The 21,872-nt window shown below is 36.6% G+C and overlaps 1 protein-coding gene across 2 annotated transcripts in view; it reads right to left on the bottom strand.

The window, feature by feature from the left end:
• Positions 1 to 21,872, bottom strand: part of LOC150100027 (protein disulfide-isomerase A4-like) — a 193,690-nt gene that overhangs the window by 15,466 nt on the left and 156,352 nt on the right. For both annotated transcript variants that reach the window (XM_090403155.1, XM_090403156.1), the window contains one exon: positions 4,976 to 5,215. In XM_090403155.1, coding sequence (XP_090259281.1) covers positions 4,976 to 5,215 — 240 coding nt within the window. The remainder of the gene's footprint in view (positions 1 to 4,975; positions 5,216 to 21,872) is intronic.

Consider the following 21,872-nt stretch of genomic DNA (forward strand, 5'->3'; position numbering starts at 1 on the left):
AGTCACATTCACAAGATTGAAAGATCTTTATGAACTGATCATTAAGTATCTCCACCACACATTCTGCAACAGCTGTCTTTCTACCATTTTCTCCAATCAATGTCATCTTTCCATAATCATTCTTTCTTTTGCTGACTACATATCAAAAGAACTCCCTAGGAAGATGTGGAGAACTTGCAGAATGATTTAAATAGGCTCTGAAGTATGGGCAAAAGATAATGGGTGTCAGTTTAACAACATAGAGAAATGTAAAGTTATGTATTTTGGGATAAATAGATTACAAGGTGTGTATCACATTGAAGGCACTGAACTCCAGGAAATAGATGAAGCTAGAGATTTTTTTTTGGGGGGGGGGGGGGGGGAGATAGACAGAGTTAAATTTAGAGGATATATTGCTAAGGTAGCCCAAAAGATTACTTGGCTATTGAAGAACACATTAACAAGTAGAGATAAAGAAGTTGTTATACCTCTTCATAAGGCCTTGATAAGCCCACATCTGGATTACTGTGTTCAGGTTTGGTCGCCTGTGTTTCTTGGTGATGAAGAAACGGTGGAGAGAATTCAGAGGCAACTGACCAAGATGGTGAGTGGCCTGTGGAATGTTCTATATGAGTATAGATTGAGATTGTGTGGATTGCAGAAATTGGTTGATAGGAGAAAAAGAGGGGATGTGATAGAGACATTTAAGTTGCTTAAAGGGTTTTATAGGATAGACAGGGAAATGTTTCAGCACTTGGCTAGAGGGACCAGAACAAGTGGCCATCCCTGGATGTTGAATAAAAGTGTGGTTAGTAAGGGTGTGGGACTAGATTTTTTGCTTGGAAAGTTGTGAATGAGTGGAATGGGTTATAAGAGTCAGTTGTGAGTGCTTTGTCTGTTAATCAGTTCAAGCAGAGATATGATTGTGTGAATAGATTGGGTCTCCTGTAATGAGTCTCTGAACTCCATGGAGGTGAATGTATAATAGTCATAATAATAATAATAATGTTTATTTAAAAGTGCGCTGTTTCTTCTAAATTAATTACATTTTATTCATAATTCTAGTTAGAATCAGTTCACAGAATACATATGGTTTCTGCACTTGGATGGTTTTGATTTACAGAAAAACCATAACGTTTATAATGTAGATTGCTTTCTGCAATACTTTGAGTGACAACTTGCTTCTCCCATTTCCAAGAAATCACTGATTATGAATTGGAACAGTTATGAAACAAGTATGTATTTGCTAAGCTTTCTGAGTAACATACAACTTAAACAATATCAATAATTTTCATTCTTATAATTATTTTTGATGCAGTTAGCAAGAATAGTGAGAAAATAATTTTGTGCACTTTGTTTTGAAAAAAGATAAAGGACATTGTAAATAAAATTTGGTTCTGGAACGACCACCAATGAAGAAGAAATGCTACATATTATTATCCAGTATTTTCTTGCAATGCAGAGAAGAATTTGAGAAGATATACATTTACTGCTAATTTATTTGATGTGTGGCATTTTTAAAATAGCAATAATTTTACTGCTGCTGTACACAAAAATATACAAGCAGCTCTTCAAGGGATTTGCGTTCTCCTGTGAACAGTTATGAAAATGTATAATTAATATAATCTGAAATATGAGTACTTTGCATAGCCTGATAATTCCCCATCCCCCCCCTCAAAAAAATCACGAAACAACATCCATATATAATTTTTGATAATAAAACTGAAGATGTAATTGTTATCATAGATTAAACAATTATGTGATCTTAGAGTGATTAGTTGGAATTAATTTTGATAAAAATACCGTATCAGCCTGCAAAATAATCATTAGTATTTCTGCTTAGAATGACTGCTAATCAATCAAGTGAATGAAAATGAAACAAACTGCTTGTATTGTACTACTATTGCTTGGAGCTCTAATGTGACTTCAGGGGACATATTTTTTCTTATCTTTTCAGAATTATGTAAGCTTTTGGCCTATTGCTGGGACAGAGATTATATTTCAGAAACAGCAACCTGCAGTGGTAGAAGACATTCAACTGAACTGTTTACAAATATAAATTTTGAAATAACAGAAAAAGATATTGAACAAACTCTTAAAGAACTAAAAACCAGAAAAATCAGTTGGAATAGATATGACATAGAATGAACTTAAAATGTAGAGGGAAACAATTAACCAAAGAGTTACATGATATTCAACATTTAAAGGAAGAAAAATAAATGACTGGTGAAAGAGCTTAACAATACCCAAGGAGACAGGACAGATCCAGAGGAATAAATCTTCTCTGCACAAAAATAAATGGAAATATAATGAATGATTTGTTTGCTCATTGGATAATTCTGTTTGAATTATCCAATGAGCAACAAAAATTTAGAAAAAAAACCAGATCAACAACAGATGGAATATTTGTAGTAAACCAAATAATACAGAAATCATTAGAATACAATAAAACCTCTTTACAAGTGTTTTATTGATTTAACTAAAGCATTTGAGGGGGTGCTTAAGGGTCAAAGCTATATAACTCCACATAGCCTTAAATGCAGAGAAACAACTGGGTCTTCTAACCTATTGTCCAATCCTCACCTTCTCGTGGTATACCCTATTAGGTATCTACCTGGATACTGAATGAATGAGGATGGGCTGACAATTTGGGATTTAGCTAACCAAATTGTATCCTTATTGGCTTAAATCACATTGCAATATGATGGTACAACATGACATATTTCATGCTGGCAGGGGCATCACCTGTTAAACAGTACTCCCACTATTTTCATCAGTGAACCAGGACAAACAGTGCAAAGTCAGCTAACTGGAAGAAATCCCAAGTCAACATCGGTACTATCAATGTAAGAAGCATTGGTGGAAAAGAAATGGAATCAGCAAAAGAACTGGATAAGTACCAGATCAGCATAATAGGCATGACTGAAACAAAAAAAGAAACACAGGCGAGATCTTTCTAAGCTACAAATACAAAATGTTATATTCAGGCAATAACAATCAGGAAAAAGAATGAGTAGCTATAGTATACAACACTAAATATGAGGAAAATCTTAAATCACAGGCAAAATCGAGTAGAGGGATATGGACATACATCAGAATAAGAAACTGGATGATATGAGTTATTTGAGTCTATGGTCCAACAGAAGGTTCTACTAAAGAAGAAATAGAGAAATTTTATTAAGCATTAGAGAATGCAGCTGACACAACAAAAAGGAAAAGTTGGTCCTTTTGGAGATCTAAACAGCAAAGCTAATAATAATAAATGGTAAGTACTTATTAGATTTCTGTTGACTACATGGATAGTTATTACTAATACTATGTTCCAACATAAAAATGTGCACAAATTCACATGGAGAGAAGATGCAAGAAACAAGAAAAGTCTCATTGACTTTGTTAACAGTGATGTTTCCCCACTGAGGAAACAAGAATATATAGAGGATCTGAAATAGAAAGTCATCACTGTTTTATTTTGTGCAGGAAAAAATTGAATTTCATATTGAAAAGAGGAGTATGTCACAATTTTTTTAGCAAATCAAAGTTATGAATACGTTGAACACATGAACCAAATCTTGAAGAAAACATTCATTGATTCAGCCAGAGAGGTATGTGGTGAGACTGTCTGTAAGGATAAAGAAAATCAGAACTTCAATGGACTCAGAAAGTTAAAGAGGCAGTCAAGGAAAAGAAGTACATATTGAGCCTCAGGAAATACATGTTTCTTATAAGCTGTGCACATGTGCATGCACATAGTATTGAGCCTCAGGAAATACATGTTTCCTCTAAGCTGTGCACATGTGCATGCACACAGTATTGAGCCTCAGGAAATACATGTTTCCTCTAAGCTGTCCACATGTGCATGCACACACACTGATCAAAAAGGGAGTGCAAATGCCTAGTAACTGCGCACACAAAATTTTTATTTTCTAAATTTCTAATTTACAATCAATAATCTTAGAATGTAGTACAAAAACAAATTATATAAATTCTCCAATGCCTCCACTCCAATATTACTCTAACCCATTCCAACTTAATGCACTCTAACTAGTTACTTTTAGCCTGTACATGTAAGGTTCTGAAATTTGGTAATAATTAATGATGGGATATAATGTATAGAGTTAGTGGGGAAATTTTGAAGGAGATGAGGGATCTGGGAGTGGTGGTAGACAAGGAACTGAAGTTCAGGGGCCACATTGGATTATGGTAATGATGAGGAGAACCTTGAGTGCAGAAATAAAGAAGTATGATTCCATTGTATAAGGCCTTGCAGATTATTTTGTACAGATTTGGTCACCTGTTTTCATGCTAATGAGGATATGTTAGAAAGGATACAGAGAAGATTCACGAAGGTGGCAATCGGTCTTTGGATTGAGGGAATGTAAATTGCAAAGTCTTGTGAAGATGGGGATATGATTGAGACATAAAAAGTTTGTCACAGGTTATTAACGCCAAAGAAATTTTTCATAGAATGGAAGAGGGAGTAGAGCAAGAGGCCATGAAAACTGTATAAAGAGCATGTGAGCAAAGGAGTGAGGAGTGGGTTATTTTGCATTGAGAGTTGGTTGGTGACTGAAGTGCATTGCCTTAGAGCAGCGATTTTCAATCGGTGTGCTGCGAGAGGTCTTCAGGTGTACCGTGAGATTTATGAAAACAAATTAATTGAAAGAAATAATGTTGTGATTTGCACATTTATTTATTAGTGTCTGACCTTCCCTCTTCTTGGGTATTTTTTGCCAGATCATCAAAAAAATTAAAAGAATATATTTTTAGTGTGCCGCAGAATTTTAATAATTAGTCTAGGTGTGCCGTATTATGGAAAAGGTTGAAAATCACTGCCTTAGAGTGTGGTGAATGCAAATACAGTGAAGGAGTTTAAAGCACAGTTTGATGAACTGTGTGTGTGTGTAATAGTGTATATCTTTTGTGACTCCATGGAAGTCTGGCATTAATAATAATAATATATTAACAAGGTTTTACTCATCTAAATAAATGGCCTTACCTGAGCGAACATTTTCAATAAATTCTCTCAATTCATCAGCAGAAAAATCTTCTACAGGTTCCATCCGATAACGAACATTAAGTGATTCAAAATATCCTACATTTACATCTTCACTGCTGTCATCTAACTGCAAATCAGATAATTCATTTAGAAACTCATCTTCCTTAGATATTGAGAATACTATTTCAGTTTTGAAGTCTTTTGCCACTTTGAGTACTTCTTCTCGGATTAGCTGAGTTTCTTATGGGAAAAAAAAAAAGAAAAAAGAAAGAGATAAAAAAATATGGATATTTAAAATAAGCAAAGCAACAATAAATGTATGAATGAGAAACAATTAAGTTTTCATGCTTAAAAAATTCCAATTTCATAAGCTGTTTATATCCTCAATTTTAAGGGGAACCAATAGTCAATGTCAAAAATACTTTAGCATACTAAAATTACTGCTTTTTATGAGCCCATAAGTACCACTGATGAATGAATAGGACATTTTCAAATAAGTATTAAAACCTTAAGTCAGTCGATGATCTCAATGGATTGATTTTTCCATTTACTCTCTTTCTCATTCACACATGATTTAAGAGGTTGTTGGTTCAAATCCCACTGTCATGCATATTTGCGAATATATTTTAAAGTAGTAGACCATTTTCATCATCGAGGCCACTGCCAACCTACTTATTAGATGCCTGAAGTGGATTTAAAAAGGAAGCTTAGTCCATGTTTTGGAGACTAAGAATAATCTGGAAATCCTGCTCTAACGTAGAGCAAGATTTCCAGATTACCTATCTGTTATCAAGAACGAAACATGCTGTCCAAAATCAATTTATGCACAAATACACAAATGGCTGTTAAAGGATGGTTTGTGTGTGTGTGTGTGTGTGTGTGTGTACTTTTTTGTTTGTTTTGCTTTCAAAATGTGTAAATTTAGTTACACTGTTTGCAACCATTATTAAAACAAGCCAAGTTGATCATTAAAGATAGAAAGCACTGTCACCGTTTTCTTTCTTCCTGTAAACTGTAGTCAGAACCATCCTCACTGTTTTAAAAGCGATATGTAGGGCATGCTAATTCTAGGTTGTACCATATTTTACATTAATATATTCCAAGCAAATTATATTGAGGTCCCCCCCCCCCCCATTTCCAAAAAGAATAACTGAAATTTGAAGCAAATGCAAGAACAGAAAACAATAAGGAAATTCTTTGGTTCTGTATCAGATAAACTAATATCAACACTTTTAAGTAATTCTTAAGCATTTTCAGGCTGTATGATTACTATCCACCCACAGTGGGCAATATGAGGTTTAACACACACTTTATGGAACAAGCCCAGGATACACATTAGGGAAAGTTCAGTGAATTTATTTTTTATTATTGCTTATAAATACGCTAATTATAATTCTTAATTCATTTGCACATTGTTAAATTCAATAAATTTATTGTCTTGGTGCTGATGTAAACTATGTCCTTTTTTAGCAATAAGGAATAAGAATAGCATATTTTAAATACATTTTAAAATATGCTATTCTAAGCTAATCTGCATTCACCTATTTAATCTAACTCAGATACTACAACACTTATAATACTCAACATCACATAAAGTAAAGATTCTAAGATGAACATCTCCAATTTTGATATGAAGATCAATGCCACTTTCTTTAATAATGTGATCCATATAGATGAAGAATAATAGAAATAACATGTACACTATCTTACAACTAATTTTACATCAAACTATTTTTCTGCAATTCTAACTGCCTGACTAGCAGCTCACACAGATTGTATTGCTTGTTTAAATGAGTAGGGAACATGGTATCAGTATCATGACTGAATTGGTAGTTGAGGAAACTTGTACGAATGTTTAGAAAGTGATAGCAAGAAAAAGAGTTCAATTGCTGATAAAGTGTGTGATAATGAATTTGAAAAACAGAGTGCAATTAATGGTATGATAGTGAGCTGGGTTGATGGCAACCAAGTCTACTGTCATGACTGACAATAAGATAGTAAGAGTAAATGATATAAAAAAATGGCACAAGATTTGTGGCGATGAAGTGGATACAGAGCAAAATGAAGAGAATTGTAGACATGTATGGAAAGTGATGAAGACGAGAACAAATTATGTTGGTATGAAAGAGGTAATGAAAGCCTCGAGTGGCATTGTATGGGGGACTCAATTATTACAGGTGTGGTGACAAGAAGATGCACATTGTTCATTTTCTGGAAGGTAAAATGAAAAGAGATTGAGGAGTTGGATATAAGGAGTAAGCGAGCAAAAGATTTGGTGGCAGTTGTAGAGATAAATAACTTGACTGGGAACAAGAAGTATGTAAGACTGGATATTAGGAGTCGTTGAGAAAGATAAAAGATAATAGTGTGGTAGGAAAGGTAGTCAGTGTGTTGCTGTCCAGGTATGAGAGTGATGAGATGAGGTGAAGAACAAGGATTAAGAATGATATGTGAAGAGAAAGGGGTGCAGTTTGTTAATGTGTGGAATGAGTTTGAAAAATGAACTGAACTGTATAAGAATGATAGACTGCATTTGAGTGGTTTTTGTGTGATGAAAAATCCACTTTCATTTTGGAGAAATTGTTGCTTGGAGGAAGAGTAATGAGTGCAGACAATGAACCTGAGCAAATAAGAAGCAATGTGAAAGAGCAGGAGAGATTGAAGTGGTGCCTAAGAATGGAGAAATGGATAGCATGATGCAGAGAGAGAGAGAGAGAGCAACTGTGCAAGACAAATGGGAAGACTCAGAGAGTACAGGGGAACATAGCATGAAAAAGGTTGATGCTAAAAGAGGAAGTGAATGTCATTCACTGAGATTTAGGCAGAACAGTCAGATAAGAAAAAAGTTTCTCAGATGGGTAAGGAGAAGAATAAATGGGTCAAAAAGTCACATAAGTGGTATCAGTGAAACTTGTTATAGATGTTTGTATATGAATGCTAGAAGCATCATAAACAAGGGAAATGAAATGTTGCATTCATCGAGTTTGTTCACCCAAAAAATTGTTGAAATAAGTGAGAAAGGGTTAGATGACATCTTGACTGGAATAAAGATGGACGGGTATGATGCTTTTTGTGAAGACAGAAAGACTAAAAAAGGAGGTGGAGTCCTATTGATGATAGAAAAAGAGTTATGTCCATACAAAGTAGAGATTCCAGAGGTGGGAAGGGGGGGGGGGGTAAACAGTGGCAGTGGTTTTGAGGCAGTATGGTGTGAGATAGAGGTGAACAAAAGAAGTATTCAGATGTTGCTATAGGCCTGGTAACGTGGAGAGTAGCAACTATAAAATGTATAAATAAATATGAAAAGGGTAATCATCATGGGTGATTTTAATTATGGCAATATAGATTGAGATGATGAGATACAACTGGAAGTAAAAAATAATAATTTCTCGGGTTTTTTGAGAGATAACTACCTCAGACACTATGTTACGGGTGGCATGCAAGAATTGTCTTGGATTTGATTGTCTCATCAGAGGATGTCATCATAAATGTGGTGTCAAATCTCCCTCTAGCTGGTGAGAATTATGAAGTGATTACCTAAGTTTGCCAGCCCATGTGAGGAGAGGATTTCTGTGAAAAAAGGGTATATATGAAACAATATGACTGGTGATTATGACAAGCTCAGGAGGCAGTTTGCAGCTGCAGCATGGAAGGAGGAGTTTGGAGGCAGGGAGAAGGAGATCAATGCTGCTTGGTGCTATTGAAGAACTGTCTAGTAGAAGCCATATCTAAATATATTCCAAGGATCAAAAGATTAAATAAGGCAGGTTTGAAAATGATGAATAAAGGGATTAAGCATGTAATAGAGAGGGGGGGGTAAGGGTAGCAAAAGTGCAGTATGAGTAGCAGTTCAGCTAATGGAGCGAAAAAAACAAACAAAAAAAAAACATAGGGAGTTCTGATATGTATCCAGCTAAAAAAAAAAAAAATGACACTGATTGAAGAAAATGGTATAAGGACAACCTGCAGAGGATAATGTTGAGATATTTAATAAGCAGTTTATAAAGGGCTTTCATCCTTGTGAATGTTACATCACAGAGAGTTTGAGAGCAGTGGATGATGAGGAGAAATTGACTGCGAGTGAGCAAGAGGTACAGCAATCCCTTGATTAGTGCGCCTAATGTGTTCTTTAAAACAGGCATTAATCGAATATAATAACCTATGGGAAAAAGCATAATTTGTTCCTCAAATTTTTTTTTAATCTTAATTTTTTTATAAAAGAATTAAGGTATGTCTCAGGCCCTAGTTAAAGGAAAACCACGAAGCTGAAAGACAATAAAACATATTCAGAATATAAATTTTATTATTCTACTTCTTAACAAAAAATTGAGCTAACGTAGTTTGGCAGCCATTATGTTTCTTTTTTTCATACAAAATTTTTTTCCAACCGACAGTATGGCCCTATTGCCTCTTCTACTCTTCTGCAAATTTTACTGTATTTTCTTTCTTCATCAAGGGTCAGCCTTGCTGCTTAAAAACTTTGATTGTACAAAAAAAATTTTCAAATTGTTTCTGTGAAATTTCTTTAGGCTGACTATTCTTTGGGATCTTTCTGCTGTGCATCTAAATTTAGCAGGTTGGAATCACTCAATTCTCAGAATGAGATTTAATTAACTCTTGGACGTTATCTTGGACATAACTCTTGAAGGGGAGAAAGAAATGAAGGATGTACGAATTGGTCGCCAACATGCGAAATCACGTGCTTTATAGATAAAATTTCCCAAGTGTTATACAAGCAAAATAGTTACCACTTTAAAAACTACAATGATCATAAAAAGAGAAGTTAATTTTCTGACGTGTAATAATAAACAACTCATCCCAGAAGACGGATTGATTACTCTATTATTGGAATGAATTCTCCTTTTTGTGACATGTGCAGAAGTGTCATAAGGTCTCGAATCTGTGGGCATACTATAGCAGATGACATAAATTTTGTCAGTAAAAATTTGGAAGATAGTGATAGTATAGATAAGTTACATAGAAGTAGTGTAGCATACCATTAAAAATAACTTTATAAAATATTTTAAATCAGTAACTAAATTATTTCATTCTGGTGAATGAATTTTTAAAATAGTTAGCCATAAAAATGTATAGATAGAAAATTTTTAAAATCTGTAACATTTATTTTTAAGATGTATATAGGCGCACTAATCAAATTTGGGTATCGAAAAAAAATGATGCATTAATCGAGGGATTACTGTATATGGGGAATTGAACAAACATGATGTTAATAAGGCTGTGGATTTGTTGATATATAACAGCATATTTTGAAGGAATGTGGCAGGGAGTTGACATCTGTTTTGGCATATTTGCTTAATATGAGGTCAAGACAATGGGTCAAGTTCCAAAGGCATGGAAGGATGCAAAGATTGTACCACTTCATAAGGGTGGTGACAGAACAAGCATCAAATTATAGGCAAGTCAGGTGTTGTAGTTAAAGTGTTGAAGAGGCTAGTGAGAACCAGGATCCAGAATTGGATTGACAACCATGGTATTATCTTTGATGGACAGCATTTGCTAAAGGGAGGTTGTTAAGGGTCTTATAAGGCAAAGGCATAGTCGACAACTCTAACAAGGAAGAAGTTAGGCAGGAAAAACAGGAATGTGTCAGCAAGTAGAAAGAAAGACAAGAAAAAGAATTATGTGTGAACAAAAGGTTAATGTGAAAGACTGTCTGCTGAACAAGAAATGTAAGTAGTTGTAATACTGAGCAAGAATGTATGTCAAGAGTCTATGTTTCTGAGATAATGCTGCATATTAATGATGAATTAGACTTAACCAAAGTATGTCTTATATTCAAGTAATGTTATGCTAAATTGTGAATTAGCTTAGAACTAAGGTTAGATTAAAAAGAATTGAAACAAGCAAGAAAGTTTGTAATGATATTGTTTATAAATCTGGATATAACTCATTCTGTACATATTTCTGTTTGACTTAAAAAAATGGTTTGTAAACAACACATTGGACTGATTCTGCCAATGTACTATCCTAAAAAATTCAAACCTGCATAAGATAGAAGTTTATATGAGTTATATTTAAGCCACGACTAGTTTAAAATAAGAATAAAATATAAAAGCGGAGAATATAAATGATATCTGCTTAGTCTTTGATTTAAGAACTTATATTCTCATACTCAAATTATAGTCTAACTGGTGCAGTCGTTAAAACAAATAAATTTGTTAGACTATAGAGTATGAGAAATAAGACATAGATATGGCGGCAGCCGATCCCTCATGAATATTAAATAAAGAAAGCAAAGGACAAAACAGGGTAATAAGAATTACGAATGTAAATATAACAAGGTCCTATATTAGTAATCTACTTACTTATTACAATAAGGTGACAGCTTTATTGGATGAGGGATTAGAAAGGATGGGATTGGATATTAAACTAGTGCACTGGATTGGAGATTGGCTATCTGATAGGTATCAGCATGTTGTATATGAGGGAGCAATATCCTGGAAGGGGAAAGTTATTAGGGTGCCTCAGGGATCTGCTTTAAGGCCACTGCTGTTTAACCTGTATGTTAATGATATTTGGGAGGATTTGAATGAGAATATTCAGCTGTTTACAGATAATGCAAATTTGCAGAGAACTATGAAGAGTAGCACAGATGTTGTGGCCTTACAAGACTTGAATGGGCACAGGAGTGGGGATGCCAGTTCAATGTTGTGAAATGTAAGATTTTAAAATTTGGAAAACAAAGATGGGATGTAGAATTTACTCTTGGTGTGTGTGTGCATATGTGTGTATTGAAAGTTTATTTTTCACTAGGTTAGAATATAATAAATTTAGTTTAATCCTTTATCCCAGTGAGAGCAAACAAAGTTTGCGTCTGAAAATATCTTCAGGACTGAATATAGTGTTGTACTATCTTACCTGGGTAAGTAGTACAACACCAGGCAACTCGTAGCAAAGGTGGAGCAAGCTACCAACACATCTCCTTGCGGATATGTATACAGTTATGCATTAAGGGATTGGCCACACCCAGACTAGTTTCGACCTTTATTGAGGTCTCTTCAGTGGGGGCCTGGCTCCCACTGAAGAGTTGGACAGGCAGAAGCAGTAGCAAGGTCATCTTTACCTATAAGGAGTTGCCAAAAGGTTTGCCACCTTTTTTTTTATTAAATTACTCTGGATTTAGAGAAAGATGTTGAAAGTTGATTTTTCACTAGGTTAGAATATAATAAATTTAGTTTAATCCTTTATCCCAGTGAGAGCAAACAAAGTTTGCACCTGAAAATATCTTCAGGACTGAATATAGTGTTGTACTATCTTACCTGGGTAAGTAGTACAACACCAGGCAACTCGTAGCAAAGGTGGAGCAAGCTACCAACTGTCCAGCTGACACCACATTTAAGTAGGAGAATGTGGTACTATCTTTTATAAATATGCCAAATTACATAAAAATATATATCAGTTATAACCAACTAGCCATCAGCATGGTAAAAGTAATTCAAATTTTAAATACATATATATATATATTTGTGGTGTAATTTGGACTCAAATGCAGAACATATGAAAGTAGCAGAGCACATACACCTTATCACTGAATTACTAAAAGCAGGACTCACTCTAATGAAAACATTTCATAACATCTGTTCTGAAGCAAAATGTACTATTTCATTATATAGAAAGGTATGGCAAATCTTATGAAATACTTAAGTATTTACTATGAAGCAAAGATTTTATTTCAGTTTAGAATGAAAACGCTTTCAGTACAAGAACATATTCTTCTTTATTCTGTGCAAACATCTGAGTTTGGTTGGAAGAAGAACTCAATAATAAAGCTTCATAGTGTAAAACAATGCAATGAGAATACATGGACAGTTGACAGGTCAAATATGATGTTAAGTTCTTTGTAAAGTGTGAGGCCTTGAAGTGGTACAGAAAGTTTGTTTTTCACCTGTTAGACATAAGTTACCAATTCTCAGATGCAGTACAATGTAAAAACGGAGAAAAACATAATGCTTACAGATTTTGAAAATACTCCATACACCTTACGCAACACTAAAATGGGATGCCTATTCCATGGTGACCAATCTCTTAGATTAAAAAAAAAATGCATATCATCTCTGGTGCTACATTTTCACAATATTATTTCAGGAAATTACAACGTACTAGGATATACATTAAAATAAATTTTAATATATTTCTATATTTCGGCTTTCGGCAACGTCACGCTGCCATTTTCAAGAACTTAGGTACAAGATACGTGCACGCAGGCACAGCAAAACAATAAATGAGCAAGAAGTATGAAGCTATTATTTCTCCTAAAGTCCTGATGGTGCCCTCTAGTGGGCAATGTTGGTATTTTTGGGTGATTGGGCTGAAGGTCTTCTGATGTAGGTTTCCCAAATTTGAGGAAGTCTCATGCAGCCAAATTTGTTGAGGTTTGGCTCGTTTCTTAAGGCTGAAGCTAATTCTATGAAAAGCCTTTCATATCTGTATTTGCTACAGTGTATTATGTTGGCTTTTTTCCACCGTATTCTATGGCAGGTATCCAGAGCATGGTCAGCAAGACCAGAGTGGCTGTATTGGTGAAACCGGATGTAGTCCTTGTGTTCTGAAATTCTGATATTTGCTGTCCTGCCTGTTTGGCCGAAGTAGGACAGCTTACAGATGCAAGGGACCTGGTACACACCAGGTAGGTCTAGGGGGGGAGGTTGGTCTTTTGTTGAGTGGATAAGGGATGCCAATTTTTTATAAGGCTTGTAACAAGAAGTTAAGTTATGTTTTTCTAAGATTTTTGTGATTTTTTCTGAGGTGCCTCAGATATAGGGTATGGTGATGGATTTAGAGTAATCCTTGTTGTGAGGGGGAGGGGGGGGTTGTGGTTTACTGGTTTTAGTATTTTTTGGATTTTTTTGGGGGGGTAGCCATTGGCTGAGAACGTGTTGAGGATGTGGTTTAGTTCTGTGGTTAGGGCATTGTCATTCGAGTCGATAAGTTTAGCCCTGTTGTGTAGTGTCTTAACGACTCCATATTGTTGTGAGGGGGGGGGGATTGTTGGTGAATGTATCTGCCTGTATGGGTGGGTTTTCTATATACTGAGAAAACCAAGGTTCCATCAGGCTGGTGGGTGACTAGTGTGTCTAAGAACGGAATGCAGTTGTTTTTTTCTTCTTCCAGGGTGAATTTGATTCTGGGGTGTTGGTTGTTTAAGTGTGTTAAGAAGGAGAGGAGTGCATCGGAGCCATGTGGCCAAATAGCGAATACATAATCTACATAGCGAAGCCAAATGGTTGGTTTTTGTGGGGCAGAGTTCAAGGCTTGCTCTTCAAAAGTCTCCATATAAAAGTTGGCCAAGGGTGGGGAGAGTGGAGAACCCATGGCTGTCCCCTCTATTTGTTTGTAGAATTTTCCTTGCCAAACAAAATAGCCTGAGTTCATTGTGAACTGAAATAGGGCTGTGATATCGGGAGGAAATTTAGCTTGGATTAGCTCTAAGGATTCTTTGAGTGGGACATTCGTAAATAAGGAGGAGACATCAAAACTGACCATTATGTCAGTGTGTTTGAGTGTAAGGTTTTCTATGCTGGCTTTGAAGTGGGCTGAGTTTTTTATGTATGAAGGTGTGTTGCCAGTATAGTGTGAGAGAGCTTTGGGCAAATGTTTGGCGAGTTTGTATGTGGGGGAATCAATGCCATCCACTATGGGACGTAATGGCACATTTTCCTTGTGAATTTTTGGGAGTCCATAAATACGAGGGGGGGGGGGGGTATGGAGTTATATGGTTTTAGTTTGTTGGTGATTTCCACAGGCCAAGAAGTGACCTTCTTAAGGAGCCTGTGGAGTTTTCTAATTTGCGAATTGGTGGGATTGTATTCGATAGGGAGGTAAGTGGAACGATCTAACAATAGAGATTTCAGCTTACCTGTGTAATCTTTTTGGTTCAGCAATACTGTGGCATTCCCTTTGTCAGCTTTGGTGATTATTATTTTCTTGTTTTTCTTTAATTCTAATAGAGATTTAATTTCTTTACTGGGCATGTTGGTTTTAGGTGGTTTGGCTTTGGTCAGAACACAAGCTACATCCAGTCTAATATCGTTGGCGACGTGGCTTGGGAGGTGTCAGATCCCGCGTTCAATCTGTATCATGATATCCTCAGCAGGTATTCTTTTGGGCGCAATGGCGAAGTTGTGGCCACGTGCGAGGCCGTCGAGCGCTTCAGGTTTCACACTTAGTGACGACAGATTCACTACCGTATTGGTAGGAAGTTGCGGTTTCGAGATCACGACCTTTTTTAAATTTTCGAATTTTTTGATGTGTCGATCTTGGACTAATCTAAACTCTTTCTCCGCTGCAGTGCACAAGATGTCGCGTAAAATCGACCAAATTTCGTGGCTTAAGGTGCTTGAAAGGTCTTCTTCGTGTGCCTGTATAGCTGAGTTAGCTTCACTCAGGAAACGGCGAGTGGCGGCAATTTGTTCTCTGAGTAAGGCTTGGCTGGCACGGTTATAGATACGAAGTGCCTTTTGCGAAGAGAAACGGTGCTTGAATTTCACACAGTTAGGGATTACCTGGTTATCCCGGCAGCGCTTCAGGAAGGCGAGACGATTCAGTTGTCTTGCTAGCTTCAACTTACCGTAATGGCGTGCTTTATGTGTGGTAACATCTCCGTGGATTATCGTGATTCTCGTGGAAAGGCTTAGACGTTGGTTATGCATTTTCACTATATTATTTCAGGAAAATACAACGTACTAGGATTATACATTAAAATAAATTTTAATATATTTCTATATTTCAGCAACGTCACACTGCCATTTTCAAGAACTTAGGTACAAGATACGTGCACGCAGGCACAGCAAAACAATAAATGAGCAAGAAGTATGAAGCTATTATTTCTCCTAAATTTCTGATGGTGCCCTCTAGCGGGCAATGTTGGTATTCTTGGGCGACTGGGCTGAAGGTCTTCTGATGTAGGTTTCCCAAATTTGAGGAAGTCTCATGCAGCCAAATTTGTTGAGGTTGCTCGTTTCTTAAGGCTGACGCTAATTCTATGAAAAGCCTTTCATATCTGTATTTGCTACGGTGTATTATGTTGGATTTTTTCCACCGTATTCTATGGCAGGTATCCAGAGCATGGTCAGTAAGACCAGAGTGGCTGTATTGGTGAAACCGGATGTAGTCCTTGTGTTCTGAAATTCTGATATTTGCTGTCCTGCCTGTTTGGCCGAAGTAGGACAGCTTACAGCTGCAAGGGACCTGGTACACACCAGGTAGGTCTAGGGGGGGGGGGGAGGTTGGTCTTTTGTTGAGCAGATAAGGGATGCAATTTTTTATAAGGCTTGTAACAAGAAGTTAAGTTATGTTTTTTTTAAGATTTTTGTGATTTTTTCTGAGGTGCCTCGGATATAGGGGTATGGTGATGGATTTAGAGTAATCCTTGGGGAGGGAGGGGGGGGGGTTGTGGTTTACTGGTTTTAGTATTTTTTGGATTTTTTTTAGGGGGGGGTAGCCATTGGCTGAGAACGTGTTGAGGATGTGGTTTAGTTCTGTGGTTAGGGCATTGTCATTCGAGCAGATAAGTTTAGCCTGTTGTGTAGTGTCTTAATAACTCCATATTGTTGTGAGGGGGGGATTGTTGGTGAATGTATCTGCCTGTATGGGTGGGTTTTTCTATATACTGAGAAAACCAAGGTTCCATCAGGCTGACGGGTGACTAGTGTGTCTAAGAACGGAATGCAGTTGTTTTTTCTTCTTCCAGGGTGAATTGATTCTGGGGTGTTGGTTGTTTAAGTGTGTTAAGAAGGAGAGGAGTGCATCGAGCCATGTGGCCAAATAGCGAAGCCAAATGGTTGGTTTTTGTGGGGCAGAGTTCAAGGCTTGCTCTTCAAAAGTCTCCATATAAAAGTTGGCCAAGGGTGGGGAGAGTGGAGAACCCATGGCTGTCCCCTCTATTTGTTTGTAGAATTTTCCTTGCCAAACAAAATAGCCTGAGTTCATTGTGAACTGAAATAGAGCTGTGATATCAGGAGGAAATTTAGCTTGGATTAGCTCTAAGGATTCTTTGAGTGGGACATTCGTAAATAAGGAGGAGACATCAAAACCGACCATTATGTCAGTGTGTTTGAGTGTAAGGTTTTCTATGCTGGCTTTGAAGTGGGCTGAGTTTTTTATGTATGAAGGTGTGTTGCCAGTATAGTGTGAGAGAGCTTTGGCAAATGTTTTGCTAGTTTGTATGTGGGGGAATCAATGCCATCCACTATGGGATGTAATGGCACATATTTTCCTTGTGAATTTTTGGGAGTCCATAAATACAGGGGGGGGGGGGTATGGAGTTATATGGTTTTAGTTTGTTGGTGATTTCCACAGGCCAGGAAGTGACCTTCTTAAAAGTCCAAAAAATACTAAAACCAGTAAATCACAACCCTCCCCCTCACAACAAGGATTACTCTAAATCCATCACCATACCCTATATCCAAGGCACCTCAGAAAAAATCACAACAATCTTAAAAAAACATAACTTAACTTCTTGTTACAAGCCTTATAAAAAAATTGGCATCCCTTATCCGCTCAACAAAAGACCAACCTCCCCCCCCCCCCTAGACCTACCTGGTGTGTACCAGGTCCCTTGCAGCTGTAAGCTGTCCTACTTTGGCCAAACAGGCAGGACAGCAAATATCAGAATTTCAGAACACAAGGACTACATCCGGTTTCACCAATACAGACACTCTGGTCTTGCTGACCATGCTCTGGATACCTGCCATAGAATACGGTGGAAAAAAGCCAAGATAATACACCATAGCAAATACAGATATGAAAGGCTTTTCATAGAATCAGCTTCAGCCTTAAGAAACGAGCCAAACCTCAACAAATTTGGCTGCATGAGACTTCCTCAAATTTGGGAAACCTACATCAGAAGACCTTCAGCCCAATCGCCCAAAAATACCAACATTGCCCGCTAGAGGGCACCATCAGGACTTTAGGAGAAATAATAGCTTCATACTTCTTGCTCATTTATTGTTTTGCTGTGCCTGCATGCACGTATCTTGTACCTAAGTTCTTGAAAATGGCAGCATGAAGTTGCCGAAATATAGAAATATATTAAAATTTATTTTAATGTATATCCTAGTACGTTGTAATTTCCTGAAATAATATAGTGAAAATGCATAACCAATGTCTAAGCCTTTCCACGAGAAACTGGTGCTACATGTGCGAAAAACAGAAAAATCCCATGAGGTATTGCCACGTGTGTGTTCAAACACTGCACTTAAAAAAAAAAAAATGGGAGGGAAGAAGAGAGAGCAGATCTATGTGTGGCATATATGTTGTGTTGCTCTATGTGTATACCCATTTTGAAAAATATCATACAATTTTGAAAGGATGATGGAGGTGTTGCATAATGGTTAGCACTGTATAAATATTGAACAAGATTTTCAATAAAACATAATTTAGTAGTGTCCCAATTTTGATTAACTCCGATTTGAAAACATAGCCTATGTTTTGTATGTTAATTTTTATAGTTCAGATTAAAAAATTTGAGCTAAAAAAAATAATAAATAAATAAAAACTGTGGAGAAAAAAAAGAAAGAGAGAGAGTGTTTCGGTGGCTTCTACGATCTCAGCAGTGAGAAGATTAAGGTTTCTGTTAAATTTTCTTTACAATATATCAACTCAAAATATACATGCATAATTTCAAAATAAACAGATTTTTTTTTAAAGTATTATATGTTTTGATTAAAAATAAATCTGTGGTGCACAAAGTAAAAAATTATGATTAGAATATGGAACGAATTTTAATTTAAATAAAATGGTAAGTAAAGCATCATGCCATGACACAAGCAGTCTGGGTGAAACTTTTGTGCACATTAAAGTAATTAATATTAAAATCCACAATTTTCATATTTAAGGAGAGTTTACAATATGCTTGAGGCACACTTAATAGCAGTATGTCTGGTTAAATGTACATTTATAATGAGATTAATAAAAGCAGGAGCATGCCAGAGCTTTATTTACTGGTTAAACATAAGCTCAGTTATCCATTTTGTCTAACCAGGGAAGTACTGCGGGGTTCTATTCTTGGGTAACTGCTGTTTAACTTGATATTAAAAATATTTTGGTTTGTCTGGAGGGCAAGATCCAATTATCTGCATGATATAAAGTTGGGAAATGATAAGGGACAGTTATAGAATCCTAGCAGCCTGAAGAGAAACTGACTATGTGGGCAAATAACAACAAATATCAGTTCACTGTTTCAAAGTGCAAATTTATGCATTTTGGAATGAAAACAAGGCTGAGTATAGTATTAATGATAATTTGCTCATCAACGAAGCTCAAGACCCGAGAATAATGGCAGACATGGCTAAAGTTTAAGGGACACATTAAGTCATCGCATCAGAGAAGTGCAATGTTAAAAAGAAGATTAACTTGTAAAAGTATTCTATCCTTCTCATTGAAGGTTGAGTCCCCGCCTAATGAGGGATTACTGCCATATTAATGCAGCCAGTTCTCCACTCCTCTGCTGCATCCCCTAAGGACAATATTCATGATTGTATCCGTGTATTCACGGGCCGGTTTGCCTGCTTGTAGGAGGAAAACCCCCAGATAAACTGGGGGTAAAAACCCTGCTGTTAACGCCCAAGACCAGCTAACTTGGCTATGGCCGAGGAAGATCCTCAAGCTCCTCACATCGTTGATGAGAACTGAACCTAGGACACTCCTTCCCCAGACATATGGTTGCGAAGTGCAAAGCCACTAGGATAACTGCGCAGTTTTGTAAAAGTAAGGAAGTTATTTGTCTCCTGTGATTTTATCCTCAGCTTTGATAAAATCACATATTGACCATCATGCTCATATATGGTCAACTGGGTTCAGAGGGAATGAGGAGACAAATAAAAAGCTCCAGTGGGTAACCAAGTCGATACCTAACCTATAGATTGTGTAAATGAGGATGGACTGAAGGAATGTAGTCTTCAGGGTTTGAGTAATAAACAGAAGAGAGGAGTTATGACAGAAACATAAGTTGATAAATGCATCTTGTCAGTATAAACAAGAGTGAGATTTTACAGTTCATGGTAGGGTAGGTAGAGACAGAACTCGGGGTCTTCTCTGGGAACGAGGTAAGGATCTTAGGAAGCATGTGAGGTCTATGTTAACATCAGACCTCCATGGAGTCACTCTTATGCATGAAGATCATCGTGCCTTAACCACTCGCTTGGTTGCCGAGTGGTTAACACACCCGCTCTCCAAATGACATGTCACGGGTTCAAATCCTGCCATGGGCATGGATGTTTGTGATTGTTTTTAGGGCTTGAAAAAGTTTCATTTTTGGTCTCTAGAGCAGGATCTATGCACTATGTAAAAATTACAACACATATATATATATATAAATTGATCATCATCATCATCAAATTCCTGCCATGTACCCTCAAGGGGTGTACAGGATATGACAGTACTACATGAAAAAATTACATCATTACTAACTTCCTATCTACAATTTTCCTCCAAATCAGTCTGTTACTTGTCAAGACTCCAACATTATCAAATCTTATATTTCTATCATCTAAGTCACTTTGTACCGTATCAATCCACCTATATCTTGGTCTTCCTCTGGGTCGTTTTCCTGCTAACCTGGCAGAGAACATTTGTTTTGCTAATCTTTCCTCTCCCATTCTATTTAAATGACCATACCACCTGAGATTAGCTCTGCTAACGCATTCCTGGATGCTGACAATGTCAAGTTCTTTCCTAATATCCTCATTTTTAATATGATATTGCCACTGATGCCATCTGTTCACACCTCTAATCTTTCTCAGGACTCTCATATCTGCGGTCTCTAGTCTTTGGTCAAGTGTTTTACTTCTGACCCAGCTCTCAGATGCATAAGTTAAAACTGGTTTGAACACTGTCTTGTATACAGCTAATTTAGTGTTCCGACTAATTTCTCTCTTATTCCATATGAATTTATTCAATTGACTTCCCACCACAACAGCTTTGCTGATAATGTTGTTTATTTCTATATTTAATTTACCATCTTCAGTAAAAATCGTGCCTAAGTAGCTGAAATGTTTTACTTGTTCCACAGGTTCTCCATTCACAACACAGTTGACATTTTCAACGATTCTGCCTATTTTCATTGTCTTTGTCTTTTTATTGCTGACCTTCATACCATATCTATTACAAGAGCTATTCAATTTAGTCAGAGAATCTTGCAGACTTGTAGCTGATTTATTAGAAGTATAACATCATCCGCATAAAGCAAGGCGCTGACATTAACATCTCCAATTTTGATATCAGGTTTAATACCACATTCCTTCATAATGTGATCCATATAGATAATGAATAACATAGGGGATAATGTACATCCTTGTCTCACACCAGATTTAACATTAAACCATCTTCCTGTACTTCCTTCAATTCTAACTGCAGACTTACAACTCAAATAAAGACTAAGTATTGCTTGATATAATGCCCCATTGACACCATATAACTGCAGCGTATTGAATAGCTTCTCTCTTGGCACCTTGTCATATGCCTTTTCCAAATCGACAAAACTTAAATACAGATCTCTGTTGTATTCCCATGCTTTCTCGACTATTTGTAGTAAAGTGAAGATCTGATCCTGACAGCCTCTATTTGGCCTGAATCCAGCTTGTTCTTCATCAAGCTTTTCTTCCACAATTCTTCTCAACCGTTTCTCAAGTATACTTGCATAGATCTTGCCAGGAACACTCAGTAGGGAAATACCTCTGTAATTCTCACATTCAGTTTTATTTCCCTTTTTATATATGAGTACTATGAGAGCTCTACTCCAATCATCGGGAATTCGGCCCTCTGTCCAGGCTTTCTGAACTATGCAGTGCAGCCACTGTAAGACTTTTATACCACCATACTTCAGCATTTCTGGTCAAATATCATCTACTCCTGCTGCCTTTCCACATTTCAAGCCTTT

Source organism: Typopeltis vanoorti, chromosome 13, assembly GCF_054136105.1.
Source record: "Typopeltis vanoorti isolate ZY-2024b chromosome 13, IOZ_Tvanoo_1.0, whole genome shotgun sequence".
NCBI lineage: Eukaryota > Metazoa > Arthropoda > Arachnida > Uropygi > Thelyphonidae > Typopeltis > Typopeltis vanoorti.